We start from the raw sequence: 22,791 nt of genomic DNA, 5'->3' as shown, positions 1-22,791 counted from the left end.
TCCAAAAAGACATTATTAGAATTAATCAACATAAGTTTATAGCACTTGCTAATGATTGTGACAACAATGGAAACTAGAGAAACTAATAGATTTAAGATAAAAAAAACCCAAAAATTCGGGATTCATATACCATCTCAAACATAACTAGGACAACAAAATAAGGCAACATATCTCTCAGACCAGCTTGTGATTTCAGGCAAAGAGACTAACCTTCACACCGCAAGCAAGGCAAAAAGGAGAAAACAAAGACAAAAGAAACCAAAAAAATCAGACGAAAAGGGGAAACAAAGCAAGATAGGAGAAACTCAAGTGGAAACCATCAGTTTTGAGATCAACAAACTGGCTTTTATAAAACCCCAATAAACCGACAAAATATGCCGGAAAAATCTCACTTGCATTCGACACCAGCCTCTGCCGCTCTTCTTGGTGTGCTTTTTCTATTTCTTCCATTTTGCCTGAACCCATTAGGCTTCATCTCTCCATTGATGGATCTCCCTCCTCCATTTACCTCTGCAACTGAATCAGCTTTCTCTTTCACCTGTCTCTTTCTCTTTCTACCATTTTCAGTTGGGACCTGAAAATTTCCCACCTTGCTCGAATCCGAAGGCTTTGAAGCCCCATCTTCTTCTTCTTCCTCTTCTTCCTCCAGTTTCCCTGCATCTTCTTCTTCAATCTCATCCTTTAATGGCTTTTGGGGCCTTCCCCTTCTCTTATAAGCAGGGAGAGCGTCTTCTCCTCCACTTCCTGGATCTTCATGGCTGGCAACCACTGTGAGTTTTTTGCCTTTGCCTCTTCCCCTTCCCATAACACCAAAACAATAAAACACCAGACAACCCAATAAAAAAAAAACGAATCCAACAATGGTTTTGAGCTCCAAATAACTGAAATTGCAAAGATCTTCTCACTTCTGATGAAGTTTCAGAGACTAGCTTGAAGCCCCATATTCCCCATTGCAAAATCCAATACCAGACACTTCAGTATTCACCATATCTCCGAAATTGAAGAAGTTTTGCTGAATGAAATCGATTGTCAGTGATTTGCAGGAAGACAAGGAAGCTCAATGTGTAAAAGAATCCAGAAATAAAAATCCATGAATTCGGTTACAGAGAGAGAGAGAGGAGGCTCTTATGGCTTGGTAGTGAGTGTGGGCCCGGGGAACAGTACAAGAACCCTAGATCAGAGAGAGAGAGAGAGAGGGAGAACGTGTTAGTGAGGAGATAAGGGTAAGGGTTAGTTATGAAGAATATGCGCCATTTGAGCTTCAAGCCAATATGAGTATTGAGCAGAAACCGAGAGAGAGAGAGAGAGAGAGATTGTTGCGGATAGTTTCAGTAGAAATCCGTTTGACGAATTATTTATGAAGAGAGAGATATTTGATTGTGCCATCGATATTCCTTAGCTTGGGTTTTCATTTTTCTTGCAATTTTTTGGTTTTCTTTTATTAAGTTTGGAAAAAAATTATATAAGGGTGAATTCCTAACCATCCAATTACGGCACACCTCAAAAATTAACACGAAGAGGTAAAAAATTCACACGAAGAGGTTATTTTGGTGCTAAAAAATGTTTAAATCGATCACCTAAGCCGCAAGATGTATAAACATGATTTAAAATAGATTTCAAATTTTGGAATGCCAATTTTTAATATTACCAATTAGTCATAGATATGCTCGACCTAGGTTATTTTTTAAGCTTTAAATATTATATTAAATGTAAAAATAAATTTCCCACTACTAAAATAATATATTTGAATATTATTTCAAGGTCTGCCTTACTTTGATTGTTTAAGGCCTGAGACCTATACAGACCGCACCTTCGAGTGAAATCCTTAAGATGATGGAGCATAAGTGTTCTGCTGCCTCATAATCATACTATACATTTACTCCCTCGGTCAGAAGACCAATGGGTAGATTTTTTTAAAAAAATCTAAAATTTGAGTATATCTAAGAATTTATAGATGATTATTATAAAAAAAAAATTAAAATTAAAATTTTATTTTTTTAATTCTTGGATCTCATAATCTAAAGGCTAGATGGTCGCCATTCAATTTTGAAACCTTCTTTTTTTCAAGCATAAAGGATAAAATTAGAAGGAAAAGTTTTCTATACTTCCCCAGCATAGAAGATTTATGCTTCCCCTACGATCTGGCTGTCCAATTTTGATCACGAGAGCTAGTCACCATTTGATCTTAGATCTGATGTCTTAAAATATTTTATTTTTATTTATTTTTATAAAAATTGTGTGAATATGAAATTTGGTAGGTACCATTTTCTCATTGGGGTGCACCTATACAAAATATTAAAAATAAATTTTTGATAAAATATAATGACTAAAATACCCCCTTAAAACTTTCAAAGGTATTTTGGTTATTTTATTTTATTGAAAATATATTTTTTATATTTTTCGCTAGTACTAGCTTAATAGAGGATTGGACGTATAATATTTCGTGTCAAAATAGCTTATATAAAAAAAAAAAATTAAAATAAAATGGTGTAGAGATGTGATATTGTGATTGGGGCAATCTTAACCCTCCATTCAAAATGAACGGTTGGATAAGAGGAAGTGTATAAATTTTATGTCGTAGGTAAAGCATAAAAAGCTTGCCCAAATTACAAATATCTTTTATTGAGGTTAATCTAACTTTTTGTTTATATTTTATTATTTAGTTCAATAGGAGTTGAGAAAGAAATTACACGAGGGAGTAAATGACAACAACATACTCCTACGGGAGTATAATATCTTTCGGCAGAAAGATCACACGTTTCGTTTGCGGAAATGCGACTTTCCCTTCTTCTCATAACCGCGTTTTTTACCGCGCTTTCAAAGCAGCCACGATGAATCCCACACTCAATATTTTTGCCCCTTATCATTTGACGAAAAGACATAGACCCCATGAAATTTATATTCTATCTTTAAAATGATGAATTCCTTCTTGCCCCTTATCATCTGACGAAAAGACATAGAACCTCATGAAATTTATATTGTATCTGTAAAATGATGGATTCCTTCTTGCTGTGAGTTTGTATTAGTTTAGTCATCATTTCTCGAAACAAAACAAACTATAAAAAGTATAGCACTGTGATATAATCACCTGATCTAGATTAGGGATCGGTGACGATTGACTCAATTACAGATCAAAACATGGAATCGGTTTAGTTCCTCATTTGAGTTGGGAATCCGTATGACTCCCATAAAGCTGACCAGTTCTATCGGGAACCATGCAATCCGAACTGGTTTTCCATATGGTCAATTGACTCGTATGGAATCATGATATGCAAGCCGATGTTTAGATGCTGTTTTGTTTTTTTCATTTTTATAAATTTTATCAACGTGCAAAATTTAAAGATACAAATGTTTGACTGAAGTACAACAAAAAATTTAAAAATGTACTAATTATAAACAATTGATCAAAATCTAGCCCTTTATCAATGAGCACTGGCCGTCAGGATAAACCTTGCTGATTAAAGATGCCCATTGGACTGAAACCTTAGGCCTGCCAAAGGGACTCCCTTTCTTAAAATTTGAATTTATTCGTTTCTTTTTCAACTTAAAAACATTCTACAATTGTATCGTATATTTGATTTGTAATTCTTTTGGTTATATTATAAGGGGAAAATTTCGATAGGAGCATAGAGAATCCACGGCATGTGGCTTTAAGAAATGAGGCCAATAGGAAAACATTGACAATGGCGTTGATTTTAAATAAAGTATCCATAAATATTTGGTAAGCCTTTTACTAACATGTGCCTAAATAGTGAACTTTGTACACATTACGATCTACTTTTGAATAGGGTTAGTTTTTTGTGATTTTGTCATGGACGTATGATGGAAAATAGTGCATAAAGCAAGGGCTAAAATTGTGTTAGATTCTTTTTTTTTTTTTTTTTTTAATAAATTCTTCTTATTTTGCTTGTCGGCGTGACTTTTTCTCTTTAAGTAATTCAATGTGGATGGGTTCCTTCCGGGCGGTAAAATTGAAGCTCAAGACCTCATGTTGTACCGACTTACCATCCTTACCACCTAACTTCGGCGGTAAAATTGAAGCTCAAGACCTCATGTTGTACCGACTTACCATCCTGACCAGCTACCTTTGAGACCGTTAAATTCTACATCAATAGGCAGCCGGCCTCTTTGACCTCCGATCATTCTTTACGGATGGCCATCCATGGATCTTGATGGTTTTAATAATCCACTTGGTAATGGATGGCTGAGATGTAGCTGTGAACATGAATTAGGTAGGTCCATCTTAGTCGTCCATTATGCCTTATTTGTAGGTTACTCATAACTGTGGTTACTAGCCATTTAGTTCAAAGAATGGCTAAGAAGTGATGCACTCCTCTTCTTTTTTTGGAGTGTTCACTTTCCTTGTCATTACTTTGCAGTTGAAGAACGTGTTGTACATGAAGGCCATATACAAAAGAAACAAAAACTTCTGCACTCCATAAAAGAGCCTGGGCTACCTGTCTCTAGGAGCATCATTAGCCTTGACATACCCTGACGGTTCCATAAAGGTCCCCAAAACATGGTAAGAAGAAAAAAGAAATCAATTATATACATCAAATCAAATCGCAATAAGGGGAAAAAGGATATGTGACAAGATATAAACCAACTCACCCAAATAATTTTAAAAAATGATACGTAGCAAGAAAATTTACCTTTTAGTACAAAATTTTACAATCACCCTAATTCTCAAAGAAATGTATATACCATTAACAGATTTAAAGTCCTAAAAAATTCCCATTGTATAGGGAAATGATATACCCCAGTAATTCTATTTTACATTTTATGGCTTTTGATGCTTGTGACCTTTATGTCTAAGAGGCAATGGCCTTATTTTCAATTTAATAAAAGGAAAAAAAGGCAAAAAAATATCATTTAGTTTTGCTATACATTTTTTCTGTCAAACATCATATTTAGGAAAAGTAATTCAAAATGTTGTGAATGTATGCAACCGCACCTCAAAAGTAGCAGGAGAAACCATATTTGGCACTAGAAATAGATTATCGATGGTGAATGAAAAAAAAAAAAGGTACCTTAAGCCCTAAAAATGACCAATTTTGCAACAATTTTCTCCATTGTTGATTTCAAATGTTCACATATCTGCCAGGTCTACATCATTTTTTACGCTTCAAGTTCTATAGCCACGGGTTGAGATAAACGGCAGGCCATCACTATATTTTCCACTATTACAAGATTTGATTTTTCTCTAGAGGCTTCAAGGTTATGGCATACACAACTAATGACATGCCAAAACCTTATCCAAAGATTAATTAAGGCGATAACATTTATAGCTATAATCTTTACCATTCATTTTACTTGATGGACATCCAAACCTATTCAAGCCAATAAAACTTTAGATATATTTGTATATAATGATCTAACACAAGGTAAGTGGTTAAGTGTTGAGGATTGATGTCTTGTATTATGAAGAAATAGATCTATCAAGGTATAGTCAAAATGACAACTCCGTACATGAGATTCGATATATATCTGTATTTTGGGTATTTCGATAATTTGTACCATCTATCTGGTACTCGATATATAGTGTTGCCACTCGATATACATTGTTGAGATTCAATATATATTGTTGTGATGGAGAGTTCATTTAGGGTTAAGGAAAACAATCAGATTTCTTTGTAATAATAGAGAACAGAGACGCGTGAGGAAGAGAGCTATTGTAATCATATTCTTCATTGTCAGTAAAGAAGCTCTTATCTCCCGTAGATGTAGATATGTTGTCGAACCACATATATCTTTGCATTGTGGTTGGTTGTCTATTTTTTTTTTTGTTTGTTTCTTTTTTCTTGTTTTCGTGGATTGTTTTTCGTTTCTACATTAAGATCGTGGGATGCTACAAAGTGACGCCTTGGATTACATTAAGGGTCACCACATTTTTTATACTAACAAAAATTTTAGATACAAAAACCAAAATATGATCTCGAATGTCATCGTGTTTTTTCAATGGACACGGTTTCTATGAGTCCACGTAGAAATGAGTTACCTCTTAAAAATCTATTTTGGAGATAGATTTTTGGACCTAATTTTTAAAGACATGTAATTTCTAACATGGGGATCATGAATATGAAGAAATAAATAACTTTTAAAAACTAAAAACAATAATTCTATTAAGAAAATATTTTGGACCGTTAGTTTCAATTATTTTTAGATTGACCCCTTATTTGCATTCATCTTTAATATGGATGCTTTATACCTTGGGGACCGCAAATGTTGAAATAGGTCCCCGTTGCATGAAACAATTTTCCATATACCTATTTGCATCCTCTTATTTCCTTTTTCAATTGACAACAATTTTAGAGGCCAGAAATGGGCAATTTAGGTCTTTTTTTTCTCTCTCTCTCTAGTCTCTACATAGTGCACTTATACGTTATGGGATTTAACGGAAAAATATACAAAGAGACTATTTACTTTTGGTGCGGTTTGTATAGAGTTAAGGCTCTAAAAAATCAAATTAGAACCCACCTTTAAATAGTGTGAAGAAATATGGTTTTAATATTAAAAATCTTTGTGATAGCCTTAAAACATATTTTTATCTTTAATTATCAAATTTAAAGCTTAAAAAATAATGTAGATCAAGCATATTTATGAAAACTTGAAAATTTTGAAAATTGATGGTAAAAAAATGTGTTATAAGATGCACTATTTTCAAAACTTGAAATCCATTTTTTTCTCATGTCGAGATGGTCAATTTGATGATATTTGGATATCAAAACAACATCTTTTATTGAAAGTTTTGAGGTAGGCGCTTATTTGATTGTTTAGAGCCTAGGCTTTATATAAACTTTTTTCTTTACTTTTTGTACAAAGAGGTCATAATTACTCTCGTCATTTAGATTTCAAATTGGGTGGTTGTAAGAGTGTCATTGAAAAGATTCATTATTCAATTTTGTCGATCTTCGTGGCTTGCCCAAGCTATCCAATTTGACATGTAATGAGTATCAATGATTTGTGATCTTTTAGTAATAAAGATAAATAATTTTATTGTATACATTCCCTTAAATTTTAAGGGTTGTTCGGTGACCCAAAACTATGTTGTGGAACATTGGGTTGGGGTGACATTTTAAACGATTGGCCATTTATAAGTCAACATCTTATTCAAATGCTCCATTTTACTCTAAAAGATGTCATTGTCTTACTCTTTTAAGTTTGGTTATCAGGATCAGATCAACTACCAAAAGACAACTACTTAAATTGGTTGGACCAAATTCTTAAAAATAATAATAAAAAGATTAATCATCATCATTATCATCATTTGAATCTAATCTCAATTATTTAGAGTCGGCTATATGAATCATATTCTACTATTCCACTCTATCAATGGTCACACCTTCAATTAAACCACAAGTCTATTTCTTCTCGCCACTTCTATTATGTCTTTTTAGACATTCCTTTTTGTCCTTTTAAAGCTATCATTTGAACCAAATCGTACCTCCTAACGATGTTGTTTTAGGTCTATGCTACACATGATTAGACTACCTAAGTTTCCTTTATCTCATTTTATTGTTTGTTAGAACCACCCCTAAGTTCTCTTGGATGTACTCTTTCTTAATTCTATATTTTTTTTATTTTGCACTTATTCATTTCAACATCCTCATATCAACTTTATTCATTCTATAGATATGTTATTTATTGACTCCCAACATTTTGTCCCATAAATCATGACTGGTTCTACAACCATTGTATAGAACTTCCCCTTCAACTTCATTGGTGTGTGAGATTAAGATTCCGTAACACATCTCCATTTCACCCACCCAACCTTAATTCTATGCATGACAACTACAATGAAAAACAAGAACAATACTTTAAAAATATTAAATATGTTAGAAAAAAGTTTCTAAACTTTGTTTAACCGGTTAAATTGGTCAAAGCTAGATGGGTAAATAGGTAAAAAATGACCAGACATTGATTTTGGCTATTTTTTACGAAATCAAGTTTTTTTTTAGACCATACCGGTAAGGCACCATCTACGGTCCAATTTGGCCATGATAACCATGCCTTTAAGTGTGCATACACTGGAAAAGGGCCCCACTGTGTGAATGAAAAACAACATAAAGAAAAAAAGTGTATTTTTACATGAATTGTAGAGTGATAAGGGTGCATAAACACCTTTCTACTAGTTTAGATTTAACATGGCTACATCAAGGGCCACAAAATGGTTTTATTTTTTATTTTTATTTAAATATAATTTTTATTTGAAATTTGAGATATAGATGTATTTCTAAATAGCTTATCAAATAAAAATAATAAAAAGATATTTTGTATAAAAATTTAACCAAAACTTCCCTGCAACAATTTAGGGTTATTTGGTCAACTTTTTATTTAAAATATTTTATTATTCTAATTTGGTGTGCCGCACAAAAAACAAAATCTATACCATAAATCTTAGATGAAAATATTTTTAATAAAAAATTCTTTTTGAACCACTAGATGATATGAGATTCAACCTGAAGTTTCGAACTATTAAAAGGTGCATAGCCATCCTTGAAGCCTCCACATGACGTGCACGTTATGCCATCCGGTAAAGTAAAAAATCAACTTTCAAACCACGAGTTGGAGCAAACAAGCGGTAATAGGAGTTGAGAAGTATTAATCAAAGAGGAAATCGCAATTAGGTGGAGTCATAATCATCAACGAGAAACGCCATTCTCATGAACACGTGAGAGAGAGAGAGAGAGAGATCATTTTGAAAACCATGAGTAGGGGTGGCAAGGGATAGACGCGATCAAGGTTTGGATATGGGTCCAAAAATTGGATCCGTCGAGTTGGGTTTGGGTTCAAATCTTGGACCTGAACACTATTCGAGTTCGGGTCCGGATAATATTTTTGGGTTCCCAATTTATAAAATATATTAAATATAATTAAATACATAAACATTCTAATTTTTGGGTCGGGTCCAATTGGGTCTGGGTCCGGGTCTAGATCCCACACTTAATTTTTAGTTCCAGATTCGGGTCTTGTGAATTTGGATCGGGTCGGGTGAGAGCCCCTAACGATTAGTGCATGGTTCACTAGGGCTATTTGCATACTAATGACACGACATTTGTGTCTAACATTTTAAAAAATTTGGACACTGTGCTTTAATTTTTTTGAAATATCGCCATTCGCCATATCAGATTCTACAGAAATAATCTTATAGTGAGATTTGGATGCTTGCTATTAACTTTTTCCTTTATGTAACTTAAAATCCCATCCTATAGAATGAGTAATTTTAAAACTCCGAGTCATGTACGAAGTAGGTTGGCAATGGGCCATGCCAGACCTAGACCGGCTTGGCCCTAAGTCCAGCCTGGTCTAGATTGCTGTAAAAGTCAAGCCTGGATCAGTATACAAGCTAGACTGGGCCTTATAGAAAAGCAAAGAAAATATATGGCAGGGGTGGTCGGATCAGGCCAGCCCTGTCATGGTCTTATCCAGGTCTTGCGCTCAGGCCACATTTAGTCGCCCAGGCCCTTACTTTTTAATGCCGGGCTGACCCGGCCCATTGCCAGCCATTTTGAGAAGTAACACATGCGTTTAAGGGATACATGAATGCAAATGCATGGATGTAATAGAGAGAGAGAGAGAGAGAGAGAGAGAGAGAGAGAGAGCCACAAAAGAGGTCAACTATTTACATGTAGTGTGCCCCGTAAGTGGAGAATCCATCTAGAAAGAGAGCCACTTGCCCCCAGTACTAACCCTTCATTCGTTTAATGGACCGTGATCTTGAGTCTCGACTCATTGTTTCATTCATTTACCAGAAACACACATCCATTGCAAGAAAAACCCAACCATCGCCTCACAAACTTTATGTGGTCCAAATTTTTAGTACTGGTAGTTCTTTTAGTCATGTAGACTCCAAACTGGAAATGCTAAAAAGATGGTAGTATTATTTAGAACAGAAAGTACAACAAATTGGTGTTTCTTATTCTGTAAGTTATCTTAGATATCGACATTGACAATCCTATCACAAGCAAAAAGTATCATAATTTTCATAAATATTGTAATTTTTTTATGAAATTTTAATACATAGTTTTGGTAATATTGCATACTCCAGTGTTTCAAAACTAGGAATAGATCGGAACTGATCCGGTTCCAAGAAGGTAATGGAACTGGTCTGGTCCCTTCTAAAACTCCCTTTTCATATTTTTTTTAAAATTTATCGAATATTTTTTTAGGTATCCCTGAATTCCCTACCCCATAAACCCTTAATTTAATATATATATATATATATATATATTGTAAATGTTGATGCAGGCCGATCTAGACCGAACTAGACTAGCAGTCTGGCGATCTCACATGGATTTGTGGGCCAGAGGATCCATCCCACCTATATAAGTATATAAGAAATCTAAAACAAAAATCTAGAAATAAAACAAAAAAAATCTCACAAAAATTATCGCGTCAAGAATACTCCTAGGATCAAAGGAGTTAGTTAATCACAATGGTTTCTTCACGAAGAAGGCATTAATTAAAAATAATGTAAATTATGCTATTATGGGCATTTGCATCTACAATCGCAAGTTCAAATTGTCACTAGGACTTGAGAGCAAATTAAATGTTGTCCTTTGGTGGACAACTTGAGGGTTCTAAATTCTATGGACCCATAAATCCCAAAAAGAGCCACAATATAATTTAATTTTGAAGTACGTCCATTGTGAAAAAGTTCTGTTGTCTTATTGTGCATAACTTTGGTTCATGTGTTGGTGAGATTTGGTTGCTGAAATTAAGTTAAAATAACAGGAAAAAGCTGTAAATTCAAGCAAAAGCTAAAATTCACAAAAAGGATGCATGCTTAAATTTGGCCTTAAAACTAATATTTTGGACTCGGCCGAGTTGCTTGGACCTGACAGGGAGCTGGTTTTGTCAAGTCTCATCAGTTCTCGTAATTTCTTTGTATTTTTTAAAGACCCCACATTATCCAACCCCAACATGGCCAATCTGATCCGCTCGGTTGGATTAGACTCTACCCTAGGTCTAAGTTTAAAAAATTGCTCAAAACTAATAATCAATGAACCAAAATTTGGAGAATTTAGCTTTTTTCCTTCCCCTTATTTACAAAAGCTAAAATTCACTAAAATTCACAAAAAGGATGCATGCTTAAATTTGGCCTCAAAACTAATATTTTGGACTCGGCCAAGTTATTTGGACCTGACAGGGAGTCTCACCCGTTCTCATAATTTCTTATTATTTTTTAAAGACCCCACTGAATCCAACTCCAACGTAGCCAATCTGACCTAATCTGACCTGCTCGATTGGATCAGACTCTACCCTAGGTCTAAGTTTAAAGAATTGCTCAAAAATAACAATAAATGACCCAAATTTTGGAGAATTTAGCGTTTTTTTCTTCCCCTTATTTACAAAAGTTTGACATTAAATTTGGAAGAGAATGGGACAGGTAGAGAAAGAGAAGAAGATGAAAGAATTTTACAAATAAAAAACCAATTTCTTCAAAGATGATGACTAGACAACCTTCCTAATTTTCAGATCTTGAGGCCCTACCCATTAATCGGTGGAATATTTGCTTAGTCATCCATTACTCAAGAGGACAAGGGGTGAATTGGGATGGAAGAAACATGACGGTTTTGGGGAGTCTGACTGATGTTCCCGCCCTGATTTTCAAGGGTTTTACCCGAGATCCATCAATTGAGATCTTAAAAAATAACATAGATTTGATGATTTTTGAAGAATTGAAACCGAAACAAACTACAAAATAGATCATATTAATATTCTTCTTTTTGTTCTAAATTCATAATTGTAGTGGTTCAGATGATAGATCTATAGAGTTTTGGATGCAAAACCCATTTCCATGATGCATTTGGATTTGGACCATGGACACACTCGAACAGGTGCTGCAGGGGAGACATAGAAACCCTACTCTTTAATGAAAGAAATACTCTATGTCATAACATTTGCATGGTCACTCAGGATAGTTCCCCACAAGTTTCTTGTTTCTTTTAAGCTAATTGCAAGGTTAAACTTCATTTTGAAACTCAATTAACTGTAGAGAAAGCTTAATTTATTCTCTAATGAGTTGACCAAAGGACTAAAATACCCTTAGTCACATAAAAAGGCTTTTTCCTTGTCTTACCAGGCAAGTTGCAACAAGAAGTTTTGGGGGTAGCTATTTAGTCTATGGTTAGGTTCAACAAACATCATCTTTGAAGATGGGTCTAATCCAAGGTTTAAAAAATCATCATTAAATCGGTTACATAGGGCTGATATATCGGCTCTGTACAATACAGGGAGGTATGAACGGACAACAGATTTTTTATAAATATGTCACTGATACATGTATACCGTTTTCCAATTTTTTTAGAAAACCTTCTTATATCCTATGAAAAATCCTGTTATATCTTATGTTTGTGGAAAATATCTGCTATACATTAGTTACTGTTAAATAACAGAATTAGTTACTAATAAATGTGTAGCACCTTTGCATCCATTCTAAATAGATTGTCATTTTAAGTTCCCAATTTCATGTCTGATCCATATGGTGATACATATACCAAAAAGGGCACGTAGATGATCTTGTTCGGATTTTCTAAGACAAATTTCGAGGTTTGAACCTTGACCTGTGTCACCCAGACTGATATGCCTACCACTGCGACGACAAAGCCTATGGGAAAGAGTAGGTTGGCCTCTATCCATTACGGCACTTATGCCTTCTTTGGAATCCTGATCTAATAAAAACTTGAAATCAAAGCCTGGAAATTACTGGAATTCATTAAAGATTTCATATGCTCGTGGTTTGAAAAAGGTATACCATACATAGGCTGTGTGTGGCTCATAGACCCTAACCAGGTTCAATAGGATTTAGATGGGCCTAACAAATCTGGAGGACCATCATTTTTTGGTGGGGCATGTTATAGATGGTAACATGATAGAATGTGGCCATACCATACTTCACATCTACCTACATCAAACCTTGTGGAGTGGTGCTCTAAATCAGTTTAGAAGTTTCGAAAGTGGTAAAGTCAGTGAGGATTTAAGCTCCTACCCTTTCGTGAGAATAGAGTCAGAGACTTTACCATGAGGCTTAGCAATACTACTGCTAGGTTCTAGGCTACTCTCAAATGGTTCATTAAGGAGCTCTAAATCAGTTTAGTTTCAATTAAGGCCTAAGGTTCTTCTCCCTCACTCAAATGCTCCCTCATGCTCCAAGGTTCTTTTTCCTCACTCAAATGTTTTCCTCATGCAAAAAATTCCCTCATGTAGCTAGGTGTGACTGTTTTTCACACCAATTAGCTATTAATTGGTGTGAAAAGATGTACAGGGACCAATTAAAGTGAAAATATTATCAAACTTGTTGACCACAGGAGATAATTCTTTCACATAGAAATATTTTCTGGGAAATATTCACACATGAAACAAACGTGTTGTTGTTAGTATTTTTTTAATTGGAAAATATTAAGTATGATTTCAAAATAATGTATTTCAAAATAATGTATTTCAGAAATTAGGTATATAATAAAGTTCGAGAATTTTTTTTTTTTAAATTTGAGGTTGGTACATATAATAAATACAACCATCTAATTTCACATTCAATAATCAAGATTAATTATGACTACCTTATGCCACTGGTAAATAGTCTCATTAAAGATTTTTTCTCTTTTAATATTTATGAAAAATAAGTGATATCTAAAAGGAATAATTGTTTCATGCAGGCTGGACCTCATTTCTACAATATACGGTCCAGAGGTATAAAGTGTCCATCTTAAAGATGGATGCAAATAGTTGGTCCACTTAAAAACAATTGTAACTAATGGTCAAAATAATTTTTAATATAGTTATCATTTTTTTTTTCCTATTCACAATTTCGACGCATACTCTAAAAATTAGGATCAAATTCTATTTAAAATATATATTTATTGCCAAGCCCTCATTTATACAATATGCGGGCTGGCCGCATGCTAACTCTGCCCATCTAAGAAATCTTCCCTACTTTTAAAATATTTTTATGTATCTCTTTCTCTCTTTCACCATTTTGTATTAATTTTTCCCCTTTTTTTCTCCGATTGTTTCTTATTTTTTCTGTCTATTTCTATTATTTACGCTGTGTGAAGTTTTCCTTCTCTTTTTTTTTTCTCCCATTTTTTACTTTATTAGTCGGTTAAATGCCAATTTGCTTAAAATGGCAATGACTATTTCCATTATGTAACCCTCATATTATCAAAGGGTAACGATGGACAGTATTCTTGCGAGAAAAGTTTTGACATGAATTATGAAGGAGGGAGGCATGGATGGATGGCTGATGCTTCTTCTGGGCCATGTATAGTTGGAAGAAGATGTTTTGCCGGTCATCAAAGTTGTAAGCGAAGATCACGCACGCCAGTAGAATAGAAACTGGTACCATATCTAACTTAAAATTATTCACTTACACTCATCTACAGGTAGCCACAGATGAGTGTTTACAAGGATGTCTTGGATTTAGGATATAGGGTTGAAATTTCTTTCAAACAATTAAATAAAATTGGCCAAACTCATCACAAAAATAATTTCACAACAATTTTATCTAATTCAGTATGAGTTACTAATTTGATAAAATTGGCCAAACTCATCGCAAAAATTGAAAGTCAGACAAGGTGATCTAGCACGGTGTATATAAATTTTTTTTTTTCACCAAACACTTACAATGGTCCAAATACAATAAAACTCCTTGAAATAAACAAATAAATAAAGGTGGTTTTATCTTGCTACTACTGATTACAACTCCTTTTAATGAATAAATAAAAGTAACACTATGCTATGCGAATAAGAAAGGCACAAAGAAATAACACATGGTAAAAGATGATAGAGATGACCTAAGCCAGACTTAGTAAAACCCACACCAGGTCTTCTCTGCTAAATCCTTGATATTACGAGAGCACGGAACTTACTAGGTACTAAGAAAGATGTCCTCCCACCGAGTCTCCTCAGCTAAACCCTTGATATTATGAGAGCATGGAACTTACTACTTACTAAGAAAGACCTCAATGCTTTAGCCAATAGTACTTGAGTGGGGCGTGCCCCCCTTAGAACCTATCTTGGAGAGAGAAGATCTTAAAGAGATAGAGAGAGAGAGTTTCCCTATGGGTGGTGTACCACCCAATTTTAGTGAGAGAAAAGAGAGAGAGAGGTGTACAGGGAGATGGAACTCCCATTTACATATTTTTCATGGGCTAGGGTTTCTTTAGGGTTTAGTTATTCTTATGCAGATTGCATCAGCCATCCATCCATCAAACAAATTAAAATAATCAATATAAAAATCATATATCATCAAACAAATTAAAATCAAACAATTTTAATGGGAATCAGATCCTTATAGGTCTAAGAATTATAATATCGATGAAGCACTATGTCATCTATTGTGGACTATAATCCCCACTTATTTTTTCAAACTGACATAGCAATTCCCATGATCTACATACCACTACTGGGGTTCATGATTGGGCTACCAAAGTCAGCCAATAGGTAAGGGACACAATCCCAATCTATGGACTATAGGTTCTCCCCAAAATATGAATTCAAGATCACTCGGACCATGGTACAACCTCAGCTATATGATGCATAGGGGTAATCTCTTGCACATATACACATTTCACCCTGAAAAGTGGTTTACTTTCCCGATACGATTGACCCTCGTCTTTAGAGGCCGACTATTACACACATGAGTCACACAGTCCCTCGGTTCACTCATCCGAGCAACTCCAACATCATCAAAGGATGACCCATAAAACCCTCATTGATTTATTTTTATACCTAGGAATTAGGGTTTTTCCAACTCGATTGGCCTAGCACGTCAAGCCAAGTTTGAATATCTGTAAATAAAAATTTGACTATTATGATCCACAAAGGACCATACTCCTATTCAATCTATATGCCACTATATAAAATATTTATATACAAGCTCTCATAAGGCCTTTAATTGCCACAAAACCCAACAAAAACCTGGTCCGGGCTTTTGTAATTAAGGAAATCCCATGCTTCTTGTGTATGAGTTTATGCACAATGGATCTGTTGCGAATTTCCTATTCGGCCCAAGAAGGAGGAGTTGGAGTGAAAGGATTCAATTTGATACCATGTTTAGCTGGATGGATTATGTACCTGCATGAGGACTGTGAATCCCCTATCATACATTGTGCTATTACGCCTCAGAGCATACTGCTCGACAAGTTTTACACCTCAAAGATAGCTGACTTTGGGCTGGCAAAGCTCAAATGACCATCCTTGAACTCTCATAGTTATTCGGGGTACGTAGCTCCAGAGTGGTTCCAAAATGTTCGGGTCTCAACAAAGGTGGATGTTTAAAACTTTGGAATTGTGCTGCTAGAGATCATATGATGTATGAAGAGGTCAGACTTGGGTCAGACCCTTGAGAGCCAAGTAACCTTATCAAAGGGGGTTTATGATTACTTCTGTAAGGGTAAGGTGCATGAGCTAGGAGATGGAGATGGGTGACATGAAAGAAGTTGAGAGAGTTAGGGTGGTACAACCAAGAAGATCCATCTATAATGCCTTCCATGAAGGTGGTGATCCAAATGTTGGAAGGAACTATTGAAGTTGTTGATCCCCTTGCGTCCTTTTGATTCACAAAAGGAACGAGCATGTAGCTCTTTATGGGTTTTGCTGAGCTTAATTCAAAGGGTGTGGATTGCATAAGGTTGCAACCTTAAACAATCAAATTAGAGCGCAGCTTTAACTTTTATCACAAGACGTGATTTTCGTATCAAAAGGTTTTAGGACAACTTGAAAATCTATTTATATCTCTAATTTGAAAATTTTAAGTTTAAAAAATGGTTCAAATCAAATACGCTTATAAACACATGGAAATCTTGAAGATGGATCGACTAAATAATGTGTTGCAAGATGCATTATTTTTTTGACTCAAAATCTGTTGTTTTTTTTCTTATCCATATATTTCAATGTGAAGATTATCGATTGGAGGGCTTTCCAATATCAAAAACAACTTTTTCCAATGGATTTTTGGGGTGTACATTAATTATACATTCTGAAATTACAACGTTATATAAACTTTTTCCTAATTCAAATGACTCTTCAGCTTATTGAAGTTTTATAAATCTACTACTTGATGATTATGTGTTGTCCTAATAATCTTGAAGCCAGTTTTACAAAAAAATCAAAACTGGGCTCCAACCTGATGGGGTCTGATTTCGATTCGTGAAGTCCTATTCAGGTGATCCCGAGTTAGGTTGGGCTATATTTAACAAACAAATTCTTTGAAATCACCAAGCTCCTGATTCTCAGCCAATTTCGACAATTTTGAGTTGGCTTAGTGATTTTCAAATCACTGCTTGAACTAAAAAAAAAATTGAAAGTGAAAAATTTTAAAAATTTATCAAATATCATAAGAGATATAAACTATTTAACATTTTGCATTTTGATTTAATTTCAAAGGGCCCATAAAAAACACATGGCCATGATTTGAACCGGCAAAAATGGGTAAATTATTAAGGGTTATGATAGGGTGCTCACACTATAGAGCATTTTATAATTGTACTCAACGAATTTTAGATACTTAAGTATTTCCACATAATGTTCATTAGTTCTTTAATATTTTATGATTGTTCTCTTCTACCCTTTTTTAGCTCTATGCTTTTGTTTGGATCAAGTGCTCATTTTCATGATAGAAGAGTCATTCAACTATGGTAACGCTTTTGGTGTGCACGATCTTTTTCGCTAGGCGCGGTAGTGGGCTAGGTAAGAGTTGACCTAGCTCGACTTGGGACCCTAGTCCTGGGCTTGCAATGGCCTTGGCCCTGGCTCGACGCTCTTTACTCTGGTGGACTAAGCCTTGGTCTTGTGCCTAGCCCTGTCTGATTAAAGCGCATAATGGATATTTTCTAAAAGGAAAGGGTTTATATGAGATGTTAATTTTATATGGTAGAAGTAAGGTAAGTTTATATGAGATGTTAATTTTATATGGTAGAAGTAAGGTAAGTTTATATGAGATGTTAATTTTATATGGTAGAAGTAAGGTGTAGCATAAAAATTTAACTTAAAAGATTATTCTAACGTTGAACAATCTTACAATTGATGATCTCGACCTTCATGGATATAAAAAAAAAAGATTTCAAGTTCTAAAACAAATATATCATGGAAAATATTATTTACATACATAGGTCCACAAAACCTTCTTTCACCCAAAAGGCCAAACAATTGTGGCACTACCAAACGGCTTTGGATTATGCACCTATCCGTGTGGCCGAAAAAACTAAGGAAAAAGTTTATATGAGTTATGGTACACCTAAAAAACTAATCGAAAAATATTGTTCCAACACTGGAAAGCTCTCTAATCGATCATCTTGATCTCAATATGTATGGAATCTATAGATATAAAAAAAAAGAAGTTTTGAAGTCCTGTGCATTTTATAACACAATATCTGGACAGTTCATTTTCAAGATTTTTACGTATTTATATATCTATTTGATCTGCACTTTTTAATTTTTTAAGTTTATAATTAAGGGTGGAAATATATTTTCTCATAAAGTTTTCGGCATCAAAATTGCATCTTTTGATAGAGTTTGAAGGTGCTCCTTATTTTGATTGTTTGATGTTGACAACTTATACAAATCTCACCCAAAAAACCAATGGAAAAGTGATGTAGTTCAAAATCCAGTGGCTACAAAAATTTAATTTAATTTTTAGAGATATAGGCAGGTTTTTATTTATTTATTTATTGGAGTTAATTTTTAGAAATAGGAATTCATATGGTTTTCCGGTCAATTTGATAAAGTCTATTTATTTTCGGCATGTGCGTTTTTTAGAAGTATGAGTTTTTTTAGATCCGTTCTAGTTTTTTTTAAGGAAGATAGGAGGTTACCAATTTTATATTTTAAAGAGACTTATCTTGTATTAATTGGAGGCACAAGGTAGTATATCTATTAACAAAGAGAAGTACGTAGTTTTAGTAAGGATTGCTTTACTCTTGGAAACTAATTCCTATAGTTAAGGGAGGAAACTAATTCATATAGTTAAGGGAGGTGCATATTGATAGTGGAAAAATGTTGTGTTTGTAAGGGGATATCTTTTAAAAAGAAGATAAGTTTAAAAGAGGAGGGGCGTGCATTGTAGAGGAGGTAGTAGTTGCTTAATATGAATAAAAGTTTATTTGATTAGAGTGGTAAGCTTTTAGACAAGGAAGTGTATTTTTTTAGAAGGTTATTGGAAGAGAACCCTTCCATAAAAGGGTTACACGCATTATAATTGGGGAAATAATGTTGATTAATAAAGAAATTGTTTTTTTGGAGAGAGATCTTTTGTAGGTGTGTTTCTTTCTCTTGTGCTTATGGGCTCATGCCGGAATACTCGTATCTTTGTTTTTTACTTTTTCTTCTTGAGATTTCTTTCATGATTTTTACTTTTCTCTTAAAACACAGTTAATTTGCCGGAGTGGTATTCATCGGTAAATTTTATATTGTGTCAAAAAGTATACAACAAATCATTTACTTTTGATACAAGGAGGTTACAATAAGAATTGGTAGTTAGATTTGAAATCAGGTGGTTAATGATGCGTGATTGTTTAGGCATAAAGTCCAAAATAAAATTTATCAAATATTGTGAAATACTTTCATCTATTAGATTTTACATTTAATGGCTAAAAATAAATGTGATCTCCTTGTACAAAAAAAACAAAAAAATGATCTAATAATATACATTCCTAGACTGAAGGGAAAAGTTTATATATGGCTGCAACCTTAAAATGTGGAACTATATATGCACTTCAAAAATCCATCAAAAAAAGTTATTTTAATGTTGAAAAATCCCCTAATTGATTAGCTCGACATCGAGACATATGAATATGAAAAAAAAAAAAGATTTTGAGTCCTAAAAATAATGCATCTTGCAACACATTATCTAGACCATTCGTTTTCAAGATTTTTATATGATCTACTTGATTTTGACCATTTTTTGAGTTTAGAATTTTATAATTAGATATAAAAATAGATTTTAAGGAAATCCTAAGAAGTACTTATACCAAAATCATATGTTATGTTAAAATTTGGAGGTGCGCCTTAATTAAATTGTTTAAGGTTGCAACCTTATAAAAACTGCACCCTAAACTAAATATTCCATAAAAAAAGGTTACACTATAGCGTGAGGTAGACCACACCATTTTGGCAAAAGTGTGGTCATTATCACTTATGGGCAATGAAGCCAAGAGGACCCAATTTTATTTTTTTAATGATTTGGATTGATAAGTTATTTTACTTATTATAGCAGCGAAATTTCGCTCTAGATGATGGGGGTGAAGAAGTTTAAGCGATTTGAAACAAGTTGGGATGGTGGAATTATGAAGTATTCGAGAAGGCCCATTCATAGGACCTTTTAAATAGAGCTTGATCCAAGTACTAGGACAACAGCATCTAGCTGTTGACAGAGCATAATGACGGACTAAGATTGATGTAGCCGACTTCAAATAGTTGAAAAAAAAATTATGACGATGATGGTGAACCAAGTACTAGGACTATAAGGTCATGTTTGTTTTCAGAGAAATATCTCTCTTTAATAGAGATATTGATGCGAACGGTTACTTTTGTATACATGGTTAATGGAAAACTCTAAAGCACTTTCTTGAATAGCATCTTTGCTTGTGCAAAACTATGGGAAAGCATTTTCATAATGTTAAGGCTAGTGATAGCTAAATCACCATACCAAATGCACCATAATGTTAGGACTAACCAAAAGGAATATTCTTGAGATGAAATAGGACTTATTGGTTTCTTTTAAGGACCTGGTTTCTATGCGGCCAAGCCCGCATATGTAGAAATATGGGCCTCTTAAGTAATTTATTTTTGAGATGGATTTTAAGACTTCATTTTTAAAGACATGTAATCTCTAACATGAAGATCATGAATACGAATGAATAAATAAATTTTAAAAATTAAAAATAATAATTTTAGTAAAAAAAATATTTGGACCGTTAATTTCCATTGTTTTAGATGGAACACCTACTTGCATCCATCTTTAAGATGAATCCTTCACACTTTCTGGACCGCATATTTAGAAATGCGGTCCAACCCGCATGAAGCAATTTTTCTTTATAAAAGGAGATCAAAGAACACATAAGGCTCATCCCATTAGGGATCACCCTATTATAGGTTATAAGAATGGTTGGTTGAGAGAGAGAGAGAGGGCCTCCTAGAGCTATTAGTGAAGCATAGCTACCAAGGAGAGGTTTACTTCGGTTGGTCACTTTTTACTTCTAGAGAGATAAAGTCTATTAGATGCCCTCAAGGTTCCTTTTACCGGTAATGGTATAATTATGGTAAAGAGAAGTTTCGTCAACAATAATTTTTATCAGGAGAGCAAGCTTAGAAAGGAATATCAAAGAGGGGTTTTCTGATATTTAGAGAAATTTATATCTCTTGTGATCCAAAAATGGAATTGCTATTGTGATAGTAGATTTTGTCTTGTTGGGACTGTGAATGTAACTCACTTAAGGTGAATCATGTAAGTTCCTTTTGTGTTTTTTATATTTCTTATACTTTTTTTGTTGTTATACTCACGTATTTTGCAACTAGCCAACTATTTACATGAAATTGGGTGGGATCCTTGTATTTGAAATTCGTGATTTATTAATTATTGACTCTTGTTGAGCTCCAAGTGTCCTAGGTTCGAGCTCAAGAGAGAGTGAGATGAACACTTTGAAAAAGTAATTGTGCCCCACACAATTTTTGTGGTGGTTTTTTCATTATATATATAATAATAATAATACAATGGTGTAATATACATTTTTTTTTTTTGATAATTCAGTGGGGGAGAAGGCCCCTACTTGTTTTTTATTAATTAAATGAGAAAAAATAATTATCGTACAACCCTATAATAGGGCAATTGCGTCAGATCCAAAAGTAATAATTTCCTACCACTTTCCTATCTTGTTACATGCAATATACAATTTCCATCTCATTACATTCACATCTCAAAAGAAAAGAGTAATAAACTTTCCTATCTTGTGTGAATTTTGTTTCTATTAAGGGGTTCCTGAGAACTAAACAATGTGCATAAAAGTTACATCTTCAGTAGACAAACAAAAAAAGAGAGATCGATACATGGTTTGAGGTGGAGAAATATGAAGGCATATTTTATTTGAAAGTAAACAAACAAAAAAAGAGGTGGATACATAGTTTGAGGTGGAGAAATATGAAAGCAAATTTTATTTGAAAATTCTAGACGGATGTAAGAGGGAAGGAATCAAGAAGTTTTTTTGGAGAGAAAGAAAACCTACAGATCTTTTTAAAATAGGATAGAAAACAAGAAAGCAAAAATGGATGCAACAAAAGAAGAGAGAACTTAAATTCAGATGATTTTACATGGAAAATCCCTACGCATGTTTCTATTTGTCATAAATCTAATTTATAATTTTTGGAGAAGAAAAATAATGTAAGTTGTTATAGTTTATCAATGTAAATGGTTCATCTTGCTCCAATCTAACCCTTAGAAAGAGCCGAGGAGTGGAAAGCTACCTGTCCATGAGTCTTAACTCTACATGGTTAGATTTTGTCTTTGTGAACTTCCAAGAAGCAACTTACTTTTTTGTTTATTACATGGTCTTCTGACTCCTTTCACTTGATTGAGGATAAATAATCTTTAAGGAATTCAGTTGTAAAAATTTGGCATGATTGAAAGTCTTTCTTGAAACTTTTGTTTATTGAAATTTTTGTTCATTGAAATTTTTGTTTATTGAATTTTTTTGTTTATTATTATTATCTTTTAAATAATTGGGATAAGGCTCTAATAAAGACGCTGACAACTACTGAAAGTTTTTTTTTTCGATTCAGCATGTGTACCATTTACCT

The 22,791-nt window shown here is 33.9% G+C and overlaps 1 protein-coding gene across 1 annotated transcript; it reads right to left on the bottom strand.

Annotated features, from left to right (window-relative positions):
- Positions 1-1,363, bottom strand: LOC18439826 (rho GTPase-activating gacO-like protein). The gene has a single exon (XM_011627135.3). The coding sequence runs from the start codon at positions 803-805 to the stop codon at positions 389-391; it is 417 nt and encodes a 138-aa protein (XP_011625437.1). The 5' UTR covers positions 806-1,363; the 3' UTR covers positions 1-388.
- Positions 1,364-22,791: the final 21,428 nt, after the last annotated feature.

This window comes from Amborella trichopoda, chromosome 3 (genome assembly GCF_054954075.1).
Source record: "Amborella trichopoda isolate Santa Cruz 75 chromosome 3, AtrichopodaSantaCruz75HAP2 v2.0, whole genome shotgun sequence".
Taxonomy (NCBI): domain Eukaryota; kingdom Viridiplantae; phylum Streptophyta; class Magnoliopsida; order Amborellales; family Amborellaceae; genus Amborella; species Amborella trichopoda.
The sequence above is the reverse complement of the archived record's forward strand: the minus strand, read 5'-3'. Positions and strand labels throughout refer to the sequence as shown.